General features: G+C 40.5%; 1 protein-coding gene across 1 annotated transcript in view; it reads left to right on the top strand.

The window, feature by feature from the left end:
* Positions 1 to 19,158, top strand: part of KMT2D (lysine methyltransferase 2D) — a 261,049-nt gene extending 241,891 nt beyond the window's left edge. The window contains exons 46-53 of the mRNA XM_089679503.1: positions 3,582 to 3,715; positions 4,280 to 5,429; positions 8,423 to 8,559; positions 9,125 to 9,255; positions 13,001 to 13,286; positions 13,879 to 13,952; positions 16,293 to 16,401; positions 16,513 to 19,158. Of these exons, the coding sequence (XP_089535629.1) occupies positions 3,582 to 3,715; positions 4,280 to 5,429; positions 8,423 to 8,559; positions 9,125 to 9,255; positions 13,001 to 13,286; positions 13,879 to 13,952; positions 16,293 to 16,401; positions 16,513 to 16,605 (2,114 nt within the window). The 3' untranslated portion in view covers positions 16,606 to 19,158. The remainder of the gene's footprint in view (positions 1 to 3,581; positions 3,716 to 4,279; positions 5,430 to 8,422; positions 8,560 to 9,124; positions 9,256 to 13,000; positions 13,287 to 13,878; positions 13,953 to 16,292; positions 16,402 to 16,512) is intronic.
* The last annotated feature ends 2,472 nt before the right edge of the window (positions 19,159 to 21,630 follow it).

The following is a 21,630-nucleotide window of genomic DNA, read 5'->3' as shown; positions in this document are numbered from 1 at the left end:
GCATTTCTCTCCTCTCAAGCTGTCACGCTGACAGCTCGAGAGGAGAGCCGGTAATCAGCTTTCTGCGGAGGGGACATGTACACTGATGATCAGTGTATCCCCAGCAGCGCCACCTGTCGGTGTCCATCAGTTCCTTGTGTCAGTGCTCATCAGTGCCCATCAGTGCCACATATCAGTGCCTACCAGTGCACATCAATGCCACATATCAGTGCACATCTGAGCTGCCTTTCAGTGTCACCCATCAGTGCCGCCTATCAGTGCTGCCTTTCAGTGCCACCTATCAGTGTCCACCAGTGCAGCCCATCACTGCAGCCTCATTAGCGCATATCAGTGAAGGAGAAAAATCACTTCTTTACAAACTTTTATAACAAAAACTAAAACTTTTTTTTTTTTCAAAATTTTCAGTGGTTTTTGGTTTAAGAAAAAATAAAAAAAACCCAGAGGTGATTTAAATACCACCAAAATAAAGGTCTATCTGTCGCAAAAAAATGATACAAATTTCATATGGGTACAATGTTGCATGACCGCGCAATTGTCATTCAAAGTGCGACATCGCTGAAAGCTGGAAATTGGCCTGGGCAGGAAGGGGGTATAAGTGCCCTGTAGGCTAGCGGTTAAAGCCCACGAAGGTCCAACAAATACCTGATATACTTAAAAAAATAAACATAAAGCATTGCTTTGTGGCATGTTCGGCTGCATTTTTTTAGTATTGAAAGCATTGAAAAGATGCTGGTTTGCAGTAATTCACATACAGTTATACCTCGGTTTGCAAATTTCAGGAAAACCAAATTTCAGCAAAAATCTGAAAAATCGTAAACGCTACTAAAATACTGCATGAGTTATTTTATTTAATTATTGTATTTTAGTAGTGACAACCATGTGTTAATGTTTCAGCTGTCAGCGGGGTTCCCCACTGACAGCTGAATGTAAAAGAATTGCCGGCAATTAAAAATATTATTTAACGAAGGCGTGGGGTTCCCCCTCCCATCCATACCAAGCCCTTTGGGTGTGGTATAGATTTTAAGGGGAACTTCCACGCTAAATTAAAAAAAAAAAAAAAATGGCTTGTGGGTCCCCCCCAAAATCCATATCAGACCCTTATCCGAGCATGCAGCCCGGCAAGTCAGGAAAGGGAGGGACGGGCAAGCACGTTCTCCCACTTAGAAATCATGGAGGGGTCTGAAATTCACACTGTAGGTGCGTTCCCACTCTGACAGAATTTAAAACAAAATTCAGGAAATCACATTGTATGATTTTTAAAGAATTTTATTTGTCTTGCACTGCTGAACAGAAGTATTTGAACACCTAAGAAACAGCAAGAATTCTGGCTCTCAAAGACCTGTTACTATGACTTTAAAAAGTCCACCTCTACTCCACTCATTAATCTAACTTAATAGCACCTGTCTGAGCTCTTTAAAGACACCTGTCCACCCCACAGTCAGACGCCAACTACTACCATGGGCAAGACAAAAGAGCTGTCAAAAGACACCAGACACAAAATTGTGGACCTCCACAAGGCTGGAAAGGGCTACGGGGCAATTGCCAAGCAGCTTGGTGAAAATAGATCAACTGTTGGAACAATTGTTAGAAAACGGAAGAGGCTAAAGACGACTGTCAAGTCTCCCTCGGACTGGGGCTCCATGCAAGATCTCACCTCGTGGGGTATCACTGATGATAAGAAAGGTGAGGAATCAGCCCAGAACTACAAGGGAGGAGCTGGTCAATGACATGAAGAGAGCTGGGACCACAGTTTCAAAGGTCACTGTCGGTAGAACACTACGCCATCATGGTTTCAAATCATGCATTGCACGGAAGGTTCCCCTGCTAAAGTCATCACATGTCCAGGCTCGTCTGAAGTTTGCAAATGACCATCTGGATGATCCAGAGGAGGCATGGGAGAAACTCATGTGGTCAGATGAGACCAAAGTAGAACTTTTTGGTCTAAAATTCACTCGTCGTGTTTGGAGGAAAAAGGATGAGTTGCATCCCAAGATTACCATCCCTACTGTGGAGCATGGGGGTGGTAACATCATGCTTTGGGGGTGCTTTTCTGCAAAGGGGACAGGACGGCTGCACTGAATTAAGGAGAGGATGAATGGGGCCATTTATTGTGAGATTTTGAGCAACAACCTCCTTCCCTCAGTCACAGCATTGAAGATGGGTCGTGGCTGGGTCTTCCAACATGACAACGACCCGAAGCACACAGCCAGGATAACCAAGGAGTGGCTCCGTAAGAAGCATATCAAGGTTCTGGAGTGGCCTAGACCAGGGGTAGGCAACCTGAGCTGTTGCAGGACTACATGTTCCATCATGCCTCTGCAAGTCATAGCTGTAACTGTCAGTTTTGTAATGTTGCAATGCCTCATGGGAAATGTAGTTCCACGACAGCTGGAGAGCCGCAGGTTGCCTACCCCTGGCCTAGACAGTCTCCAGACCTAAATCCAATAGAACATCTTTGTAGGGAGCTGAAACTCTGTGTTGCTCAGTGACAGCCCCGAAACCTGACAGATCTAGAGGAGATCTGTGTGGAGGAGTGGGCCAAAATCCCTGTTGCAGTGTGTGCAAACCTGGTCAAGAACTACAGGAAACGTTTGACCTCTGTAATTGCAAACAAAGGCTTCTGTACCAAATATTAACAATGATTTTCTCAGGTGTTCAAATACTTATGTTCAGCAGTGCAAGACAAATAAATTCTTTAAAAATCATAAAATGTGATTTCCTGAATTTTTCTTTTTAATTCTGTCTGAGTGGGAATGCACCTACAATGTGAATTTCAGACCGCGTCATGATGTCAAAGTGGGAGAACTTGCAAAATCGCAGGGTTTTCAAATACTTCTGTTCCTCACTGTATCCAACGTCATTCACAATGTCCACCGCCGCCGACCTGAAAAAAGAAGGGAAAAAAAAAAGGTTCCGTTCCCCGTGCTGGCTGCAAGCCTTCTGCTCTGAGCTGGCTTGACAGTTCTTAAATATGTAAGGGGCGGGGCCACCTGGGACATCACACATGTAACATAAATGATGTCACTTGAGGAGGAGTCACTCGAGTGCCAGTTTTTAAATGTAATTATCGCTTTTTTTTTTTTTTTTGTCTTCACTCTACAGTAGTTCAGAAATTCAGCTGTCACTTTCCCCCTCCAGCTAAAAGAGAGCGTTTCTTTTAGTTTCCCCAAGTTAAAAGAAACAGTTTCCTTTGTTTCTTAAAAGATACAAAGTTTCCTGTAACTTCGGGGAAAGTGACAGCTAATGTGAGCTATAGTGAAGAAAAAAAAAGACAGCAATTGCATTTAAAAATCAGCACGGACATACTCTTCGTATTACATAAAAAATTTGTAAACCGAGGCATTATTTTCAATGGATTTTCAATCGTAAACCAAAAATTATGTAAACCGAGGTATTGCTCTTTCTTCCTTCATTTCCCAACAGAGCAGCCATGACTCGTATGTCATCATTTATAATCTGGTTGTCAGCATTGGTTAAATCTTGAGTTCGCCTTTAACTAGAACACGTCTTCCAGCTTGGCAGTTAATAGTTTTCTTTGCTTGTAATTTTATTAATACATCTTTTATATACTTCTTTCACAGGTGAAACCACTGAGAAGGACAAATCTCAGCCTGGAAAACTAGAGAACAGCACTGATTGGTTGAAGCAACTTGATGCTGTACTTCCTGGTTACACACTTAAGAGCGAGCTGGATATCCTTACTCTTTTGACACAAGTCAGTTATTACACTTGTCTAAATTTAAACTTGTGCACATTTGTCAAAGAATTGTTTTGGTTTGTCAATCACCTTGCATTACAAAATACAGTTCTTCTGTACTTGTATATAATGTAATTCTGTCCAGTAGAAAGCACTAACCGATGCTGTTGATTGCAAACATACTTGGCTGCTAGAAATAGGTATTTAATGTTAGGTGCAAATGCCTAAATAAGTATATATTGACTGCCTTCAGGGCTTGTTCACACCATATGTGCACAAAAACTGATGGAAACTGATGTGCAGATTTTACTTGCAAAGACATCAATTTACATGTTTTAATGTGTGCTGCAATGAGTTTTATACACGTTGCAGATTCCTGCACAGAAAAAATCTGCAGGTGATACTGGTGTTGTGGTGTCAACAGGGCACATAGAGAACAATTGATTTTGTTGTGCCCTTGCAGAAAGCATGCAGAAAAATTGACATCTCTGCACCATGGTGTGAATGAGTCCTTAAGTTTTTCCTCTATGCCTGTCACAATCTAGATATAATAATGCTTTTTAAATGTTTTTTTTCTTCTAGGAAGAAACGGTTGTGGAAAAGCCAGTAAATCATTGTTATGTTAACAATGTTTCTAACCTGGATGTACGTCAACTTCCTGTTTTGCCTGAAGAAACATCGCCTCCTTTGTCTCCTTTTGTCCCATCACCTGCAAGTCCTGTGGAGCCTCCTGCTGCTGAACCAGAGCCAGTTCCACCTCCTGCACCAAGTCCTCCGCCGCCACCTCCTCAATCCCCAGTCACTGGGGAGGAAACAATGGACGCTATTAAAATTAAGCAGCGGGCACGTCCTTTGGATGAAAGCATTGAGGAACCACGGCCAAAAATAAAGAAGTGGAAAGGAGTCCGCTGGAAGAGACTGCATATCCTGATAACCTTCCAGAAAATTAGTACACGTCATTGTGAGAAGGAGGTGTGCGAGGTCATAGAAAGACTAGGCACCACTCTAAAGCCTGACACATTGCCTCCAGATCTTCGAAAATGTTGCTTCTGCCATGAAGAAGGCGATGGAGCTACAGATGGACCAGCACGGCTTTTGAACCTGGATCTTGATCTCTGGGTGCACCTTAATTGTGCTTTGTGGTCTACAGAGGTGTACGAAACACAGGGTGGTGCACTGATCAATGTAGAAGTGGCACTGCATCGTGGATTGCTTACAAAGTGTTGCCTGTGCCAGAAAACAGGTGCCACAAACAGCTGCAATCGGATACGCTGTCCAAATGTCTATCACTTTGCCTGTGCCATACGTGCCAAGTGCATGTTCTTCAAGGACAAGACCATGCTTTGTCCAGTGCACAAGTTAAAGGGACCTTGTGAGCAAGAGCTAAGCTGCTTCACGGTCTTCCGAAGGGTGTATATTGAGCGAGATGAAGTGAGTCAGATTGCGAGCATTATTCGGCGTGGTGATCGTATCCACATGTTCAGAGTTGGCGGGCTTGTTTTTCATGCCATTGGTCAACTTCTGCCTCATCAAATGCAGGACTTCCACAGTGTGACTGCCCTGTACCCAGTGGGATATGAGGCAACCCGGATTTACTGGAGCATGCGCCATAGCCATCGCAGGTGTTCGTATCGCTGCAGAGTGTGTGACAATAATGGACGGCCAGAATTTTCTGTACAGGTCATTGAATATGGCTATGAGGATGTCATTATGACAGATTCTTCTCCGCAGGGTAAGTTTCTGCTGCTAAAACATTGTGTAATATGGAATAAAATCCTTAGATTCTTTTTCAGCTGTCTACACACATGCAGCAAAATTGAGAATGGAGTAGTGTATGCCTTTAACTACCATGACCATTGTTCAGATCTTATAAAATTATCTGTTACAAAGGGTATTTGCATTAGAGATGTTAAAAATATACTTGGACATGTGCAGGGTGCATAGGTGGCCTCTCGTAGAACCTTAATGTTATTCTAGAGGTTGCTAAGGGTTCTTGAGAAGTGGCTAATTGACCTTCCATTTGTTCAAAGGTCAATGCCACTTGGCAGAACCAGATGACACCATCTTTTTAGCTGTCTGTAAAGGTTACTTTCTGACCCACAGTGAACTGGTTTTATCAGGGCTTCTCTGAGATCTGAAAAAAATTTCAGAGGTTTCTCTGTGGGTAAAAAGTGCCAGACCATTGTTTAAAATGTCTTTTCTATGTGTACCCAGTAAAATCAATACCCAAGCCTTGAATTGCATAAATAAGGTATTGTCAGCTCTGTCCCCAGATGAAGGGATTGTTTGCATCTTGCCTAGAAATATAAAAAAAAAAAAAGATAACCCTTTTTCTGGATTTAAGGTAAGCTCTGAATTCTTTCTCATCCTTTGAAGGAAATCATATACTGTACAGTCAGGGTATACTGCTACCTACAGGACAAGTGGACAATGGCAAATGGAACGATTGTATACCAGCACATAACCTCTCATAGTCTCAGTATGCCTCACTTTGTCCGTGTTCTAGGTGGATGGACATCTACTATTCAGTTCTGCCTTTTTGGATGCTGTACAAACCACTTTAAAACTTGAGGATCAGCCTGTAGTGTCTATAGTCACGTATCATTGCTGTTCCAAGTCTTGGATCCTTTAGAGCTCCTAGGACTGCCAGGACCATCCTGATGCACCTGTTTTTTCCAGTCCCTTAAGTCTTTCCATTCTTTATGGAGTCGAGTTGACAAGGTGTTTTTTCCCCCCCAAGTACATATACTTTCAGTATCCATTTGAGGAGCACATAGGCAAGCCATAGATTCTGTGATTTTTTTTTTTTTTTTTCTTTCCTGCAACCAAATCGCTAAACTCTCCCATCAACACAGTCAGTATTGATGGAGAAATGCCTCTTGCACCGCTATTGTGTACTGCTAGTGGCTATAGCCGCAGACCATAATCGCATGCAAAAAATGTGACAGGCTGGTTGTACCCCAGTCGATTCATTCAGCCTGCCCATAGATGGATGAAATCTCGACTCGTCCCTGTTGAACAGTCCGAGATTCGATCCATCTATGGCCAGCTTTAATGGTCTCCCCATTCTGTGAATCCAAAAGTACCCAGTCTTAACTAAATGTCTGCCATTCCTGTTGAGGATGCATCTATCTTTAAGAGCTTCTAACTGATAAGCTGCTGGAGGCCTTCCCAGGTAGTTCTCGCTCAAAAACAATTTGTTTTTGCTGTGACCTTGAATCTGCCAAACCCTGACTAGTTGGTCTAAGGCTATTAAAAGGGATCTGATTACTGTGGCAGTTGATCCCTTGGTCGTGGAGCTTTCAGCCCGGGTTCGCACTGATGCGGTGTGGAATTTGCGGCGGTTTCTGTACGAATTTTGCACCGCATCACAATCGCACCCCGTTCATGCGAACCGCTGAGGATGTGTGTTAACACCTTGAAATCAGTTCGCAAAACACGGTGTGATGTGCAGAATCGGATCGCATGGGTGTGAACACCCATGCAATCCAATTCTAGTGCAGACCACAAAAAGTCCTGCACTTTTTTGATGCAGTGTGATTTGAGAAATAAGAAAATGTATGGCTCAAATCACTGCACCTGCTGTCACAATTCAAAAGGAGCGCGTGGGGCTCTGCCCACACGGCCTCATCATTCATTCACAAATTACATGTGAATACATGAACTACAACTACCATCAGCCATTGCAGCTGACAGCTTGTAGTTCTGAATGAACTGTGAGGTTGGTGATGAGCAGTCCTGTAGTTCATTCACAAGCCCTGCAGCTTGTAAACAGTCCGCCCATATAAAGGTATGGGCTGAAAGCTGCAGGGCTTGTCTGCAGAAGCCTGGCGTTGCACCCCTGATCAGTAGTTCACAGGTGTAATGCTTACCAGATTCCTTTGAGAAAAAGAAATAAATGCATATATTTTTTTCCTGCTGAAATTTGTGCATTTATAGAGATTTCCCTTTATTTCCTGTACTATAGCCAAATAGGAAGTGGGAGGAAATAACTGCAAATTAAGGGAATTCCTTGGGGACTCCCAAGTCACTAGAACTAGTGTCCCCATTGGAAGATTTCCCCGCTATTACTTTTCTGGTGACAACCTAAAATTTAGGATTTTCTTTTAATTTCAATGATAATGGTAAACAAGACAAATAGAAGGTAAATCTCCTTAACAGGGGCACAGAATGCAATAAAAAACCTGATTGAGTGTTCTAATCCCTCTCCACTCTTAAAGGTTTGCCTTTAGGTATACTTTAATGTAAATGTTTTTTTGGAAACAATAAAATCAATTGGTTCAGCTTTAAGTGACAAACAAATAGAAGCCACACTCTAGTTAATTACTTTTTTCAGGCAGTTACAGCAACAGTATTTTTTTTGTTCTTTGTTTCATCGCACATTTAATGTAGTCTGGCTGCATTTATTAAAAAGTGTGTGAGCATGCCAAGGCTGGCAACATGATTGTACAATCTTTAAATTTATCAAAACCTATGAAGTGTTGGGGCTTACTTAGTTAGATTCAAACAGAAAAAACTGTTTAGGACCTTGCATTGAATAGCTGTTGGCAGATTGTATAGTAATTGTTTAGTTTACACTGCAAACTGTGCGGGTAGTTTTAGATGTTTACCTGCTTCCACCACAAACTTTTTAGCTGGTTCGTTCATTTATATTCCTGAATATTTTTCATCTATAGCTGGATATCTTGCACTTCCATTTCTTTATTGTGTTTTTCTATTGGCCAGCTCTCTGGAATCGTATTGCAGAACCTGTTGCACGGATGCGGAGAGAAACTGGAATGCTGCGCCTTTTTCCTGAATATCTGAAAGGAGAAGAGATGTTTGGACTGACACTACATGCAGTACTGCGTATTGCAGAGTCTGTAAGTTCTGTTAGAGCACATATTTAGGGCTCATACACAGGGGCACAGAGGCCTGTACAGTGCAAAGAGTTTTGTTTCTGGCACAGCTTTAGGCTTGGTTCACACTATTGATGCACTTTTGACTTGATTTGCTGTGTGACTATGATACGTCTTTGGGTGCATTGTGGATGTGGTTTGCATATTCTTTGGGGTCAAATCGCACTAAAAAAACAAACAAGTAAACCTTAATAAATTTAAATTAATTTTTGGTTGCCCAGAAATGTTTGTGTTCAGCATTCTGAAGAAACTTTATGGATATGATTGGAAACTAATGCACAATCCCTTTTTACATTGTGCATATATTGCCAAGATAATTTGTTTCACATATGGCTTGGCTTGCATCCTAGTATATTTTTGTATATATTTCTCACAAAGTAGGTGGTGCTATATGTGCATCAATAGCACTTATAAAAAATGTTTTTAAAGGTACATGCCTTTGTAATCAAGTGTTAATTGACCTTTGTTATGTGGTATTGTGAAAATGTGAACTATAGAATAAAAAAAAAAATGTATGTCTTGCTTATAGTTGCCTGGAGTGGAAAACTGTCAAAACTATCTATTCCGATATGGCCGACATCCTTTAATGGAACTGCCTTTAATGATCAACCCAACTGGCTGTGCCAGATCCGAGCCGAAGATTATGACCCATTATAAAAGGTAAGAGACCCGTTTAACACGCCAGCTGGTACTTGTGTTTTAACCTCCCTGCCGGTATTCCCGAGTGTAGCTCGGCTTAAAGTTTCAGTACCACATGCGGTAACCCCGAGCTGCACTCGGGAATACCATGCGGCACTGCTCTGCGATCCCTCGATCGCTTACCTTGTCCTGCGCTCCCGCGATGTCCCTCCTGCAGTGTCCCTGGCAATGTAATCCGGTGGATGCCGGTATCTGTCATCTGGGTTCCATCCCCTGCGAGCGTCTGGACGTACGGGGGACGGAACGGCGGGAAATTTGAAAATTACAAAAAGTGACATTAACTAAAATCACATAGTAAAACATTACTGTATCAAACCATTTCCTATACATTTTGTCCCAAGTGCTTTGTCCTGTGCCCTGCCTGCATTTTTACTGTTCTTATTGCCTGGAAACTGAGAAATGTCCATGGCGTCCAAAAAGCGTCCCTTTAGGTCAAAAGCGGTTTTAGATCAGCTAGAAAACAGCGATAGTAAATCAGAACCACTTGCAGAACTGAGTGATAATGATTTGTGGGGAAATTCGTCATCAGACACTGATAACAATTTTGCGTCTTTGCTCAGTGATGTTCGAACTTGGCGCTATATTTCAAATTTCAGTGTTTTTGCTTTGATTATATTATTGAATTAAATTTATTATTATATTATTATTTTGTATGATTTATTAAATTATAATTTATGATTTCGTGTATCAAGTTTTATCATACCCAGGATGTTTACTAGACTCTTGTTCGGACAGATTTCAGTGAGTTATTCCTAAGAATTACAGGCCTACAATATAAAACGCCAACTTTCCATGCAAAATAATGGTACTGCTTTCAGCACCAAAAATCTGAAATAATCATACCGCCAGGGAGGTTACACATTTAATAAAAATATTTGTTGAGTTTTTCCAAAGTGCATCCACTAAATGTAAATAAATGTTCTGGTATTACATTTGTAGGGTGTAGAATGTGGCTGTATTCTATCTGCAATTACTGTATGCCTGCTGCAATATCTACAATTGTCAGTCATGGCATTATGATTATCCACCATAACCCGCCGAGGCCTAGACTCCTGAAGATATGCTATAGTATCTGGCACCACAAATGCTTGATTGAATTGCGATATTGGGAGTTTGGAGGCCAAGTCAACACCTCAAACTTCTTGTGTTTCTCAAACCATTCTTGAATTTATCAGACCAGACCATCTTCTTCCATGGTCCAGTTCTGATGCTCATTGCCCATGGTGTAGGTACTTTTGGCTGTGCACACATGTCAGCAGTGGTACCATGACCGGTCTGTGTCTAGGCAGCTCCATACGAAAGAAACTGCAATACTTTTTGTTCTGACCTTTCTATTGGAACCAGCATTAATATTTTCAGTAATCTGCGCTACAGTAGCTCTTCTATTGGATCAGAGTACATAGGCCAGCCCTTGCTAGCCAGGTGCATCAGTTAGCCTTAGCCGTCCATGACCCTGTCACCGCCTATTTAATTTGACCCCTGTCAAAGTTGCTAAAATCTTTGCCCATTTTTTTTTCTGCTTTAAACAAATTAACTTCAGGAACACATGTTCACTTGCTGCCCAATATATCCCAACCACTTTCGGATGCTATTGTAATAAAATAATTAATGTTATCCACTCTGTCAGTGATCATAGTGTTATAGCTGATCAGTGTATAGGACCTATGGTCTTGGCAACTCATTAAAAGGCCAAGGAAGGCAGTGGTGCCAGCAACAAATAGGTTGCTTTGCAAATTTGCATTTATTTTTTCGCATAGGGCCAAGCAGGTTTGGACAGCTTTTTGTCCTTAGAAAATGCAGTTTTTAACCGATGATTTAATTTATTATTTAGTCGGGCTATCTTTGTGTAATTTTTAAATTTGTTTGACCTGAGTCATTTAAGTGCGACAAATATGCAAAATAATTAAACTATCAATCGGGGGACACACACACACACTCACACACACACTCAAAATTGTGGAAACGCCAGGTGAAGGTGAGTGGGATATATTGGGCAGCAAGTGAACATGTTCTTCTGAAGTTGCTGTGTTGAAATTAAACTGCAGCTCTTAGGGAATGTTCCCAGACTGCAGTAGTAAGGACTTGCCAAAAGTGGTCCAAGGAAGGAAAACTGACTACAGGGTCATGGGGGTGTCAGAACACATTGCATCACGATTTGTTGCATATGCGGCTACATAGCTACATACCAGTAAGCGTGCCCACATGCTGGGCCCGTATCAACATCGAAAAGAGCCTAAAATGGGGGCATGAACATCACAACTGGACCATGGCACAATGGAAGAAGGTGGCCTGGTCTAATGAATTTAAGAGTTGTTTGAGGAACCCAACAAGTTTGAGGTGTTGATTTAGCTTCCAAATTCTCCATATCCAAATCCAATTAAAGAGCTGTGGAATGTACTGGAAAAGCAAGTCTGATCCATGGAGGCCCCATATTTTAACTTGCAGGACTTAAGTGTTACTAAACCCACAACAGTAAAATCAGTCTGTATATGCAGTAAAGCATGCTTGTTATACTCCATGTGGAACCTAACGGGTTTATTCTCTGCATTGTGTAAAAGATGTTTGTCCTGTCTTCTTTGATCCTCCCCTTATTCTAATGTCACCAATCCATCTACTGATAGAACAGAGCCTTGAGGGCAAACTGCACATGGTCTGTTTGTTGTATTGCTAGAGAGGTGTTTTTTTTTCCTTGTGAGAGTGCATGTGATCAGCACAAGGCCAACCAGCATTGTCCGGAGGGTCAGGGGTCCTGCAGTCTCATAGGACAATCGGGAGAATAAAAACTCCTCCTCCAAGCTTTAACTAGTGCTCTGCTCGACACTGATAGAAGTCACAAGACTGCTATATGCTGCTGATGAGAAAAGGTATTTAGCAGTTTATCTCTAAGAGCTTACAATCTAGCGAGCAGGGTCCTCTGAATCCTCCTGTATTAAATTGTATTGTAATTGTACTGTCTGCCCTTATGTTGTAAAGTGCTGTGTAAACTGTTGGTGCTATATAAAGCCTGTATAATAATAATAATTACTAAAATAATTGCATTTCCATGTTCTATGTACTGTGAGAGACCAGATATAGTGAATGCAGGGTCATGGGTTTAGCGACACTTAAAAGCAGGGGTCTCCAAACTATGGCCTTCCAGCTGTTGAAGTACTACAAGTCCTATCATGCCTCTGCCTCTGGGAGTCTTGCCTGTGACTGTCAGTCTTGCAGGGCCTCATGGGACTTGCAGTTCCTCAACACCTGGAGGGCTATTGTTTGGAGACTCCTCGTTGGTATGGCCTGGTGCCAGATACCGCTGCATACCTTCAGAGGTCTGGTGGAGTCTATGCCATTCTTTGCAATGCTCTCCTTCTGTGGGAATATTATAGAACATAACAAATATTCCTTACAGTATTACTGGGGCTGTAATGTCTGCAGTTTCTGATCATGTTTTTTAGTATGTCCATGGCCTTTAGCAGTCATTTGTAGCAATACTTATTCTGAATATTATGTGGGCAGTCCTTTGGTAATATCAAGGGCCACACTTGAGGCCCCTTATATCTGATAATTTGACCTTTGTCAATCCTACGATTGCCTTTTGATCCATAGATTGCATTAGGAACCATATTGAAAAATATATAGAACTTTTCAGAACTTTAACATTAACGTAACATGCTTGCAATGTAAAAGTATACAGTTGGTAACATTTTGAAACCTTTTTCCACAGGCCGCATACGTTGAACAGCACTAGCATGTCCAAAGCCTATCAGAGCACCTTCACAGGGGAGACGAATACACCTTACAGCAAGCAGTTTGTGCACTCAAAGTCATCCCAGTACCGCAGGCTGAAGACTGAATGGAAAAACAATGTATATTTGGCCCGATCTAGAATTCAGGGATTAGGGCTTTATGCTGCCAAAGATCTGGAAAAGCACACTATGGTGATAGAATACATTGGCACTATCATAAGAAATGAAGTAGCAAACCGTCGTGAGAAGATCTATGAAGAACAGGTGAGGTGGATAAAAACTTATCTTTAGTAATAGGCAAGCTGGTCTTATTAACCTGATATAGCAAAAAGTGCTGGATCTGGAACACCTGAGCATTATGTACAGTAGCTCAAAGCTCCAGAACACTCAACAAACAAAAAATCACACATTGATGTTCAGGCGCCTGGAGCTTAAAAAGGTACATCAGCTATTTTTAAGAGTGTCCCTAGAGCCTGGACATATAGGAAATATCACTAACTATATGTTTTTTTTCCCAATATGCATTTTGCCTATGTGTCCAGACTTTAGGGACACCCTGTAGAATGAGGTGTTTTTGACCGCATAGACATCAATAGGAGCACCTAAACAACCATTTCCTCCAAGTAACTAGCTTTCCATTGTCTAAAGTAAAAATGCTCAAGCCTGAATACACCTAAATACAAAAATGAACGAAGAAAAAATACCAGTTGTTTTTGATATGTGGGCCTTACAACTTGGAGGAAGAGTTGTTTTGACACTTTATCTAGCTGAAGTGTTTGTAGACATGAAATGAATTGTCAGGATAATTTTGTTAATTTTTAGTTTCTAAATAACAATGTCTGTTTTCTTGTCCTAGAACCGAGGAATATACATGTTTCGCATTAATAATGAACATGTAATTGATGCTACTTTGACTGGTGGGCCTGCCAGGTAACTTAACTTAATTCTCATTTGCAAATAGTATATATGAAAATTGAGCAGAATCCTAATCCCTGTTCCACGTCACACAGCATCCAATGTAGGCCTCACCATCCCCTTGTATTGCATTACAAATGTGGGAATGCTGATGTGATGAAATACATTTTTCTACAGCTGCATGAGTGAGCTCTGTGTGCCCGTGAATGCTCTGCTGTCTTGTATCTGTGTCAGATCTAGTTACTGTGTAACTTTGATATGCATGAGCACTAGACCGACAGATCCAGGGATTGTGGGACAGGTAGTTTCTTCATAGGAAGTTTCTGGTCTCATGTTGCATACAGAAATTATGTACTACCCTTTGCTGAGCCATGCAAAAGGTCTCAAGTTGTAACACAAACTAAAGAGACAGGAATGTAAAGATATACTCTATTATAGTCTGTGTGTACAGGCTAACAAATTACATCAAACTACATGATTAATGCACCTTGTGCAGGAAAGAATGTTTACCACGCCTTTAACCACTCAACTGATAACCTTTCCTTATCAATGCTGTTTTGTTCAGTAACGTAGCCTTTTTATGCTTACGCTGAAATGTGAAAAATTGATGGGAACACTACTATACCATGATCAAACGGGTGTGGAAATTTTTTAAAAAACTACTTGACCAGGGACTAAATCGGTGTCCTAGTCTACTTCTTCATTACAATCTACTTGTCCTGATAAAAAAAATAAAATTTAACCAAAACCGTATTTAAATTTGCTTTAAGTAATGTCTGGGGCTTTTAAAAACAAAAGGGGCTTTATGGCGACTTGAACGTTTACTGTTTTTAACATTCCGCTGTATATCTCCTCCCCTCCCTGCCTATCCCCAGCACCGCACCCGGGGACTAGCAGGGAGGGAGAGACCTTGCAGTGTAATGAGCACCAATTGGGTGCTAGTCAGGAAAGGGGAGTGTCGGGCTTATCGTTTATCCCTTTCACTGCCAGAGCTATTTTTGTGTTATTTGCACGCATTTAAAAAATCATTTAAGGCTTGAAGATTACACAAAACACTCAAACATATATTTTCTGAAAGCAGAGACCCTAGAGAATAAAATAGTGGTAGTTCCTATTTTTTTATGTCACACAATATCACAAAGGTCTAGGAAACGCAAAATTTCAGTACAAAATACACTTGTTAATATTAGGGCACAAAAAGAAATACATTATCCAATTGTTTTGTAAAATATAAAAGATGAGGTTGCATCGAGTAAATAGATATCCAACATGTCAAACCTTAAATTTGTGTGCACTTGTGAAATGGCAACAAACTTTATTACCCTATATTTTCTATAGGTGGCGCTTCTAAAGCCCCTTATAGGTCATCAGAATAGTGTTACGGAGGTGGGCTGGTGGTAGAATTGTTGCTCTCATTCTGGCGTGCGCAGTGATATGTAACGTGTATCGCAATTGACGTTCGCACGTGTAGGCGCCTGAGCATGTGCTTTTACGTTTGTATGTGCATATATGTGGGGGTGGGGGGCCTTAAAAAAAAATTTTTTTGGGGGGGGGGGGGTTATATGCTTGGGTGTAACTTCCATTTAATTAAAAAGAAAAATTTTTTTTTTTACTTAGCTTTTTAATCACATAGAGGACAAAGTCCATCTATGTGATGATCTTTTGGTGACAGGTTCTCTTTTTGAGATGTTTCCCCTGTGTTCCACTGAATGTAATGCAGTGCACATCGTACCGCATTACATTCTCTCCTGGCCTCAATGACTGGGAATGTGTCAAATGGGGACCCGGAAATGACATATCATTTCCGGGTCAGGAGATGGAGGGGAGTGGATGTGTCTGCTGTCCTCCCCTCCCCTATACCTCATCCCACCAGTGCACAGCGAAGCCTGGGACATATATCAGGCAGGGGGAGAGGCTGACACTGGGCTGTGTGGAAGCAATCGGGTGGCAGCGTTGCCGCCTGAATGCTTCCATCTGGCAGGTGAGCCCTGCTGCTTGCCCGCAGCAGGGTTAAAGGCAAAAACGAAAAAAAACTATCTGCCCGGAACTACATATCCCGGGGCGTCGAGTGATAGGAATTGCACATCCCTCAAGGTAGCTGTTAAATATGACTGTATATGCCATAATTTTGGTTTGGTTATGTCTAGCGAGACGTTTGTAGGTTAAGTTAATTACTGCTTTTTTTCATTGAGCAGTAATTAATTTGCCTATGTATATTAACATGCTGTTTAAATTAACCGTGCCACCTTGAAATGTTCTACACCAGTACCCAAAAGGAGTATCAATATTTTATCTCATTTTAAAAGAGGCAATAAACAAAATGGTTAATGATTCAATTTCATACCAATTTTGCAGGTACATCAACCATTCATGTGCTCCAAATTGTGTTGCTGAAGTGGTCACATTTGACAAAGAAGACAAAATTATCATCATCTCTAGTCGAAGGATACCAAAAGGAGAAGAGGTGACTTTTCTGTAACGGTTTTATCCTAGATGGAGACTATATTCTCCAGTGAATCTGACATTTACATGTCCCTCTTCTCTTTTTTTTTTTTTTTTTCCCCCTCCTTATCAGCTTACATATGATTACCAATTTGACTTTGAAGATGATCAGCACAAGATCCCATGTCACTGTGGAGCATGGAACTGTAGGAAATGGATGAATTGAAAACGGTGAACTTAAGCTGCCTCCGGTAATTGTGAATATGTGCCCTTCAATTTAAAGCCTTTGAGAGAGTACTAAAACACCAACTTGTGTGTCTACGATTGCTTCGTTACACTAGCTTTTGAAGCCTCCCTCAAGATCTGAAAACAGTTCCCAAGCCTTCTTCATCTTTCTGATGTAAGGAATGTGAAGCAGTGATGAAATTGTGAATACTTTCTGAAGGCCTTTACCCCGGTGGATGGAAAAACTATAAAAGAAAGCTATTGTGCAGAGAACATTCCCTAAGCACCAAATAGCTGGGCATATGTTTGTGTAGCACCCCTTTTTTCCTTCACATAAAATTGTTCTTGAGAGGAAGGATTTTTTTTTTTCAGTTTTTATCTGAATTTAAAATATTGCTCTAACTCTCAAATACATGAGAATGAAAATAAAAAAAAGAATAAAAAAAAAAATAAAAAAAAGTCATTAGTTAACAAAGCAGTTTGACAATCCTAAATCTACAGGACCCTCAGAGCGCGAAAGAGAGCACATAAGACTGCAGAAAAAGAGCACAGGAGTTGCTTTCATTGAGCGCAAGAGACAGTCCATTGACTGTTACCTGTCACAGCTACCCAATCCCAGAGGCACCTGGCCAGCACCTACCTCATCTGCCTGTTGGATACTGATGTGTATATGTGACACTCCCACGGCAATCTAAAATAGATAGCACCTCATAAACATGGACACAGCGCATATGATGGGACTTGTGTAATAATAAAAATACATTCTACCCATCCCAGAGGATCTGGATTAATATCATTTGACCCTCTCTGAAGCTTTGTAACCTGCCTCTTGGCCTATGTATTTGGCTGTGAGCAGGTCAGAGTGCACTAATCATGTTTTCTGCTAACTGCCCGCTTGTGGTCTGTCCTTGGCAACCCATTCTCTCCCTTTTTCTGTGCCTGAAACCTCACCCTTCTCTATACCTGGAACATGAAGTGTAATAAGACTTGCTTTGTAAGGGGGTAGAGTTTTTTTTTTTTTTTTGTTTTTTTTTAACAGCAGGTGGTGTATGTATGTGTGTGACTGTAGATATCCCTTGGTTTAGTTTATTTTATGATCTGTGCTATTAATCATTCTCCCTGCTACAGTATTTCTGTAAAGGCTCTCCAAGAAATCTAAGCCCTTTATTTAGCCAATATCTCAATGAAATGGACTTTCTTTTAAACCCAATTTTAGAGATGTACTCATTTTATCCCAAAACATACTTTATACATACATCTTCACTTGCAATACTCTAAAGCTGCTGTTCTGCTCTTATCATGTGATTCTAAGTCCCAATTATTTTCTAGCACAGTGCTTGGGTTGGGAATAGGTGAAGGGAGTTATTTATTTGTACTTGTAATTATATTTATGTATTACCGCCTTGTGTGAGGGAAGTACAGGGTGTCTTAGATCTTGGCAAATACTACATGCTTTTTTATCATTTCATAATCCTAGAGAGTACAGATTGAGCACTAGTAAGCTATATCCCTGATCTTTTGGCTTCCATTTTTCTAAATGTACATTGTTTTGAAATGCAGAACTATGTTTATGTATCAGAACAGAGAATATTTCTTTTACCCATTTTACAAGTTACTGTGGCTGTACCTTCCCCCAAAACAGACATAGTGATTATGTTTAAAGAGTGCACGGATAAAAATAAATCAGTGGCGTTGAGCAGCCAAGGGCATTTGAAATCAAAGCTAGTGTGAATATATGAGATTAAGTGCTGTTGCTTTTTAACACAAGCTGCTTCCACAACTGTTTTAAAAGCTGCAAACATGTACAAAATAAAAATAAAGGTAAGTTGTAAATAAACAATAGAAAAGAAAAAGTCTAAAAAAAAAAAAAATACTGTTGTGCATAGTCTGGCACCATATTATTGAAAAACCACTGGACACTATGAAAGCCTGAAAATTTGAAATGTAATGTTCCCTTTCCTTTATTTCCTGCTTTTTAATGAATTATTTTGAGTTTTAAGCTCTACGGTGGGAGCTTTTACAGTACATCCCTGTCACACTTGTGATATTAGAATATTATAGATATGACATACAGTAATGTAGATTTTAGGTAAACCTATACAGTTTTTTTTTGTTTTTTTATACAAAATATAATCCAGACCCAAGCTTGAAATACTTGATTTTTTTTTTCTGCTTGTATAAACACTCTAATTTGCTGTGTTTTGAATTTAATTTGGTCTCTGCTTGCAAATATTTGTCTTTTCTTTTCCCATAATATGCTTTCTGTTTCGCCATTTTCCACTTTTTTTTTTTTTTAATTTGTATTGACGAGATTCCATAGGGAGCTGTAATTTGTGCGGTGAGGATTCTGTACAGAAGATTTGTCCTTCGTAGAAAACATAAAATTATTCCTTTTTTAAAAAAATGAAAATAAAAACTTGTACGTGGCATGTTTTGTATTGAATATAATTTTGAAATGTATATAATTTATGTGAAAGAGGCAAGTAAGAAGAGCTTAATTGCTTCTTTTGGTTTGTTTTTAAAGGACAAATAAAATGCATTTTAAATACTTTGAGCTGTTTTTAACTGCCTTTTTTTATGATAGAAGTGGAATATACTGAACATTTTACTTTTTTTTTTTTAAATTTTTTTCTAGTTTTTTGGAAAATTTGGTGTTGCCCAAAGATCAGATGACTTGTTCATGTGACATGATCTAATTGAGCTAATCTTGAGAAACTTGATGCTTGATAATAGTTAAGATTTATTGTCATTGCAAATAAAAATCCACAATGAAATTTCAGAACAAAATTTCAAACAACGATGGCTCACCAAACATATTTTTCTATCTTCCTGGTGCCGCACCTGAAATCAAAGCAAGCATTCTGCACATGGCCAGAGAATAGAATACTAATCAGACAAGGAGTTACTGATGGAAAGTCCAGCCAGTCTTGTGCTTTATATTCAAGCCCAGTTTAACTTTCTTAACCACTTGCCCTCGAAAGGATTTACCCCTCTTCTGACCTGGGCATTTTTTGCGATACAGCGCTGCGTTATTTTAACTGACAATTGTGCGATCATGCAATGCTGCACCCAAATTCAATTTCTGTCCTTTCTTTTCCCACAAATAGAGCTTTCTTTTGGTGGTATTTGATTGACTGTGCAGTTTTTATTTTTTTAGCTATAAAAAAAAAAATTTCGAGGGGAAAAAAAAACAATATTTTTTACCTTTTGCTGTTAACCTTTACTTACCGGGCACTTATACCCCCTTCCTGCCCAGGCCAATTTTCAGCTTTCAACGCTGTAGCATATTGAATGACAATTGCGCGGTCATGCAACATTGTACCTATATCAAATTTTTATCATTTTTTTACACCACTGGGTGTTTTATTTTTTTGCTCTGTAAACAAAAAAAAAAGAGCAAAAAAATTTTTTTAAAAGTTTTTTTCTTTGTTTCGATTATAAAATTTTGCAAACAGGTAATTTTTCTTCTTCACTGATGTGCATTGATGAGGCTGCACTGATAGGCAACACTGACGGGTGGTGCTGACTTAAGGCACTGAGGGGCGGCACTGACTGGCACTGATAGGTGGAACTGGTGGGTGGCACTACTGGGCACTGGTGGGTGGCACTGATTGGAGGCACTGGTGGGTGGCACTGCAGTGCACTGATCATCAGTGCCAATCTCCTCTGACAGCTGCCAGTTATCGGCAGTACTTTCCTTACACTGTGACAGCGTGAGGAAAGTGCTGCCGATAACTGGCAACTGTATTTTCTCTGTGATCTGCTATGTCATTGGACACAGCTGCTCATGTGGTGAAAGGCCGCTGTGATTGGCCTTTTACTTCATCACGTGATCAGCTGTGTCCGTAGAACACAGAGATCGCCGGGTGCATGAGCCTGGTCGCACGCGGGAGGGTGCATTCTGGGAGGACGTCATACGACACCCTCCCAGAATTGGGTAACTTCGCTGTAGCCATGATTCGGCTGTAGCTTGGTTACCAAGTGGTTAACATGTCCAGTACAAAAAAAAAAAAATTAAATTTCGTCATAAATTTAGGCCAAAATGTATTCTGCTACATGTCTTTGCTAAAAAAAAACCCCAATACGTGTAAATTGATTGGTTTATATTATAGCATCTACAAATGGCGGTATAGATGCTGGATTTTTTTTTTTTTTAAACTAGTAATGGCAGCGATCAGCAACTTATAGCGGGACTGCAGCGGGCATTCTGACACTGGGGGGAACTGACTTGGTGTCACTGACATCCCCAGTAACACCAATACAGTGATCAGTGCTAATAAAAAGCACTGACACTGTACTAATGACACTGGGCTGGAAGGGGTTGACATCTGGGGCAATCAAAGGGTTAACTGTGCTTTACTGTGTAAGCAAATTGCTTTGTATTGCTCTGTGTAGCAGAACAGTACAAAGCAATGTGCAGAAGCTGACAGGGGAGAGATCTGTATTTACATACAGGTCTCTCCCCCATTGGTAATGCACGGCAATCACCGGCCATGACCCAGTGATCAACAGGCGAGGCTGCCAATGGGGACGTGGGTAGGAAATGCAAAATCAGCGGTTAAGCAGGCCATAGATTATTATTATACATGATTTATATAGCGCCAACAGTTTGCTCAGCGCTTTACAATATAACGGGAGACAATACAGCAACAATACAGTTCAATACAAGAGGGATAGGAGGGCCCTGCTCCTTGGAGCTTACAATCTAGGATTCTGTGTTAAGACATTTTTGGGTAAGGATGTGATTGACATGACATGTCATTTACTTTACTAAAGTAGAGGATGTTTATTTGCAAGTGAATGTTTTCTAAGCTTATTAAACATGGCAACACTACGTTCACTTTATTCAGCTAATCAATAAAAATATTTTTTTCCCTCCATCTAACTTGCATACGATTGGGTATTCTAAAACTGGCAATAGACAGATTGTTTCCTGCTGCACCGGCCGAATTTTGACATATCTATGGCAAGCCTGGTTGTACTGCAGTCGATACATCGTCAAGGTCAGGTTTTTCTTTCACCCGAT

Source organism: Staurois parvus, unplaced genomic scaffold, assembly GCF_062004578.1.
Source record: "Staurois parvus isolate SC_StPar_1 unplaced genomic scaffold, SC_StPar_1.0 ptg000017l, whole genome shotgun sequence".
In the NCBI taxonomy this organism is placed as follows: Eukaryota; Metazoa; Chordata; class Amphibia; order Anura; family Ranidae; genus Staurois; species Staurois parvus.
Note: the sequence above shows the minus strand (reverse complement) of the source record. Positions and strands in the feature narration are given on the sequence as shown.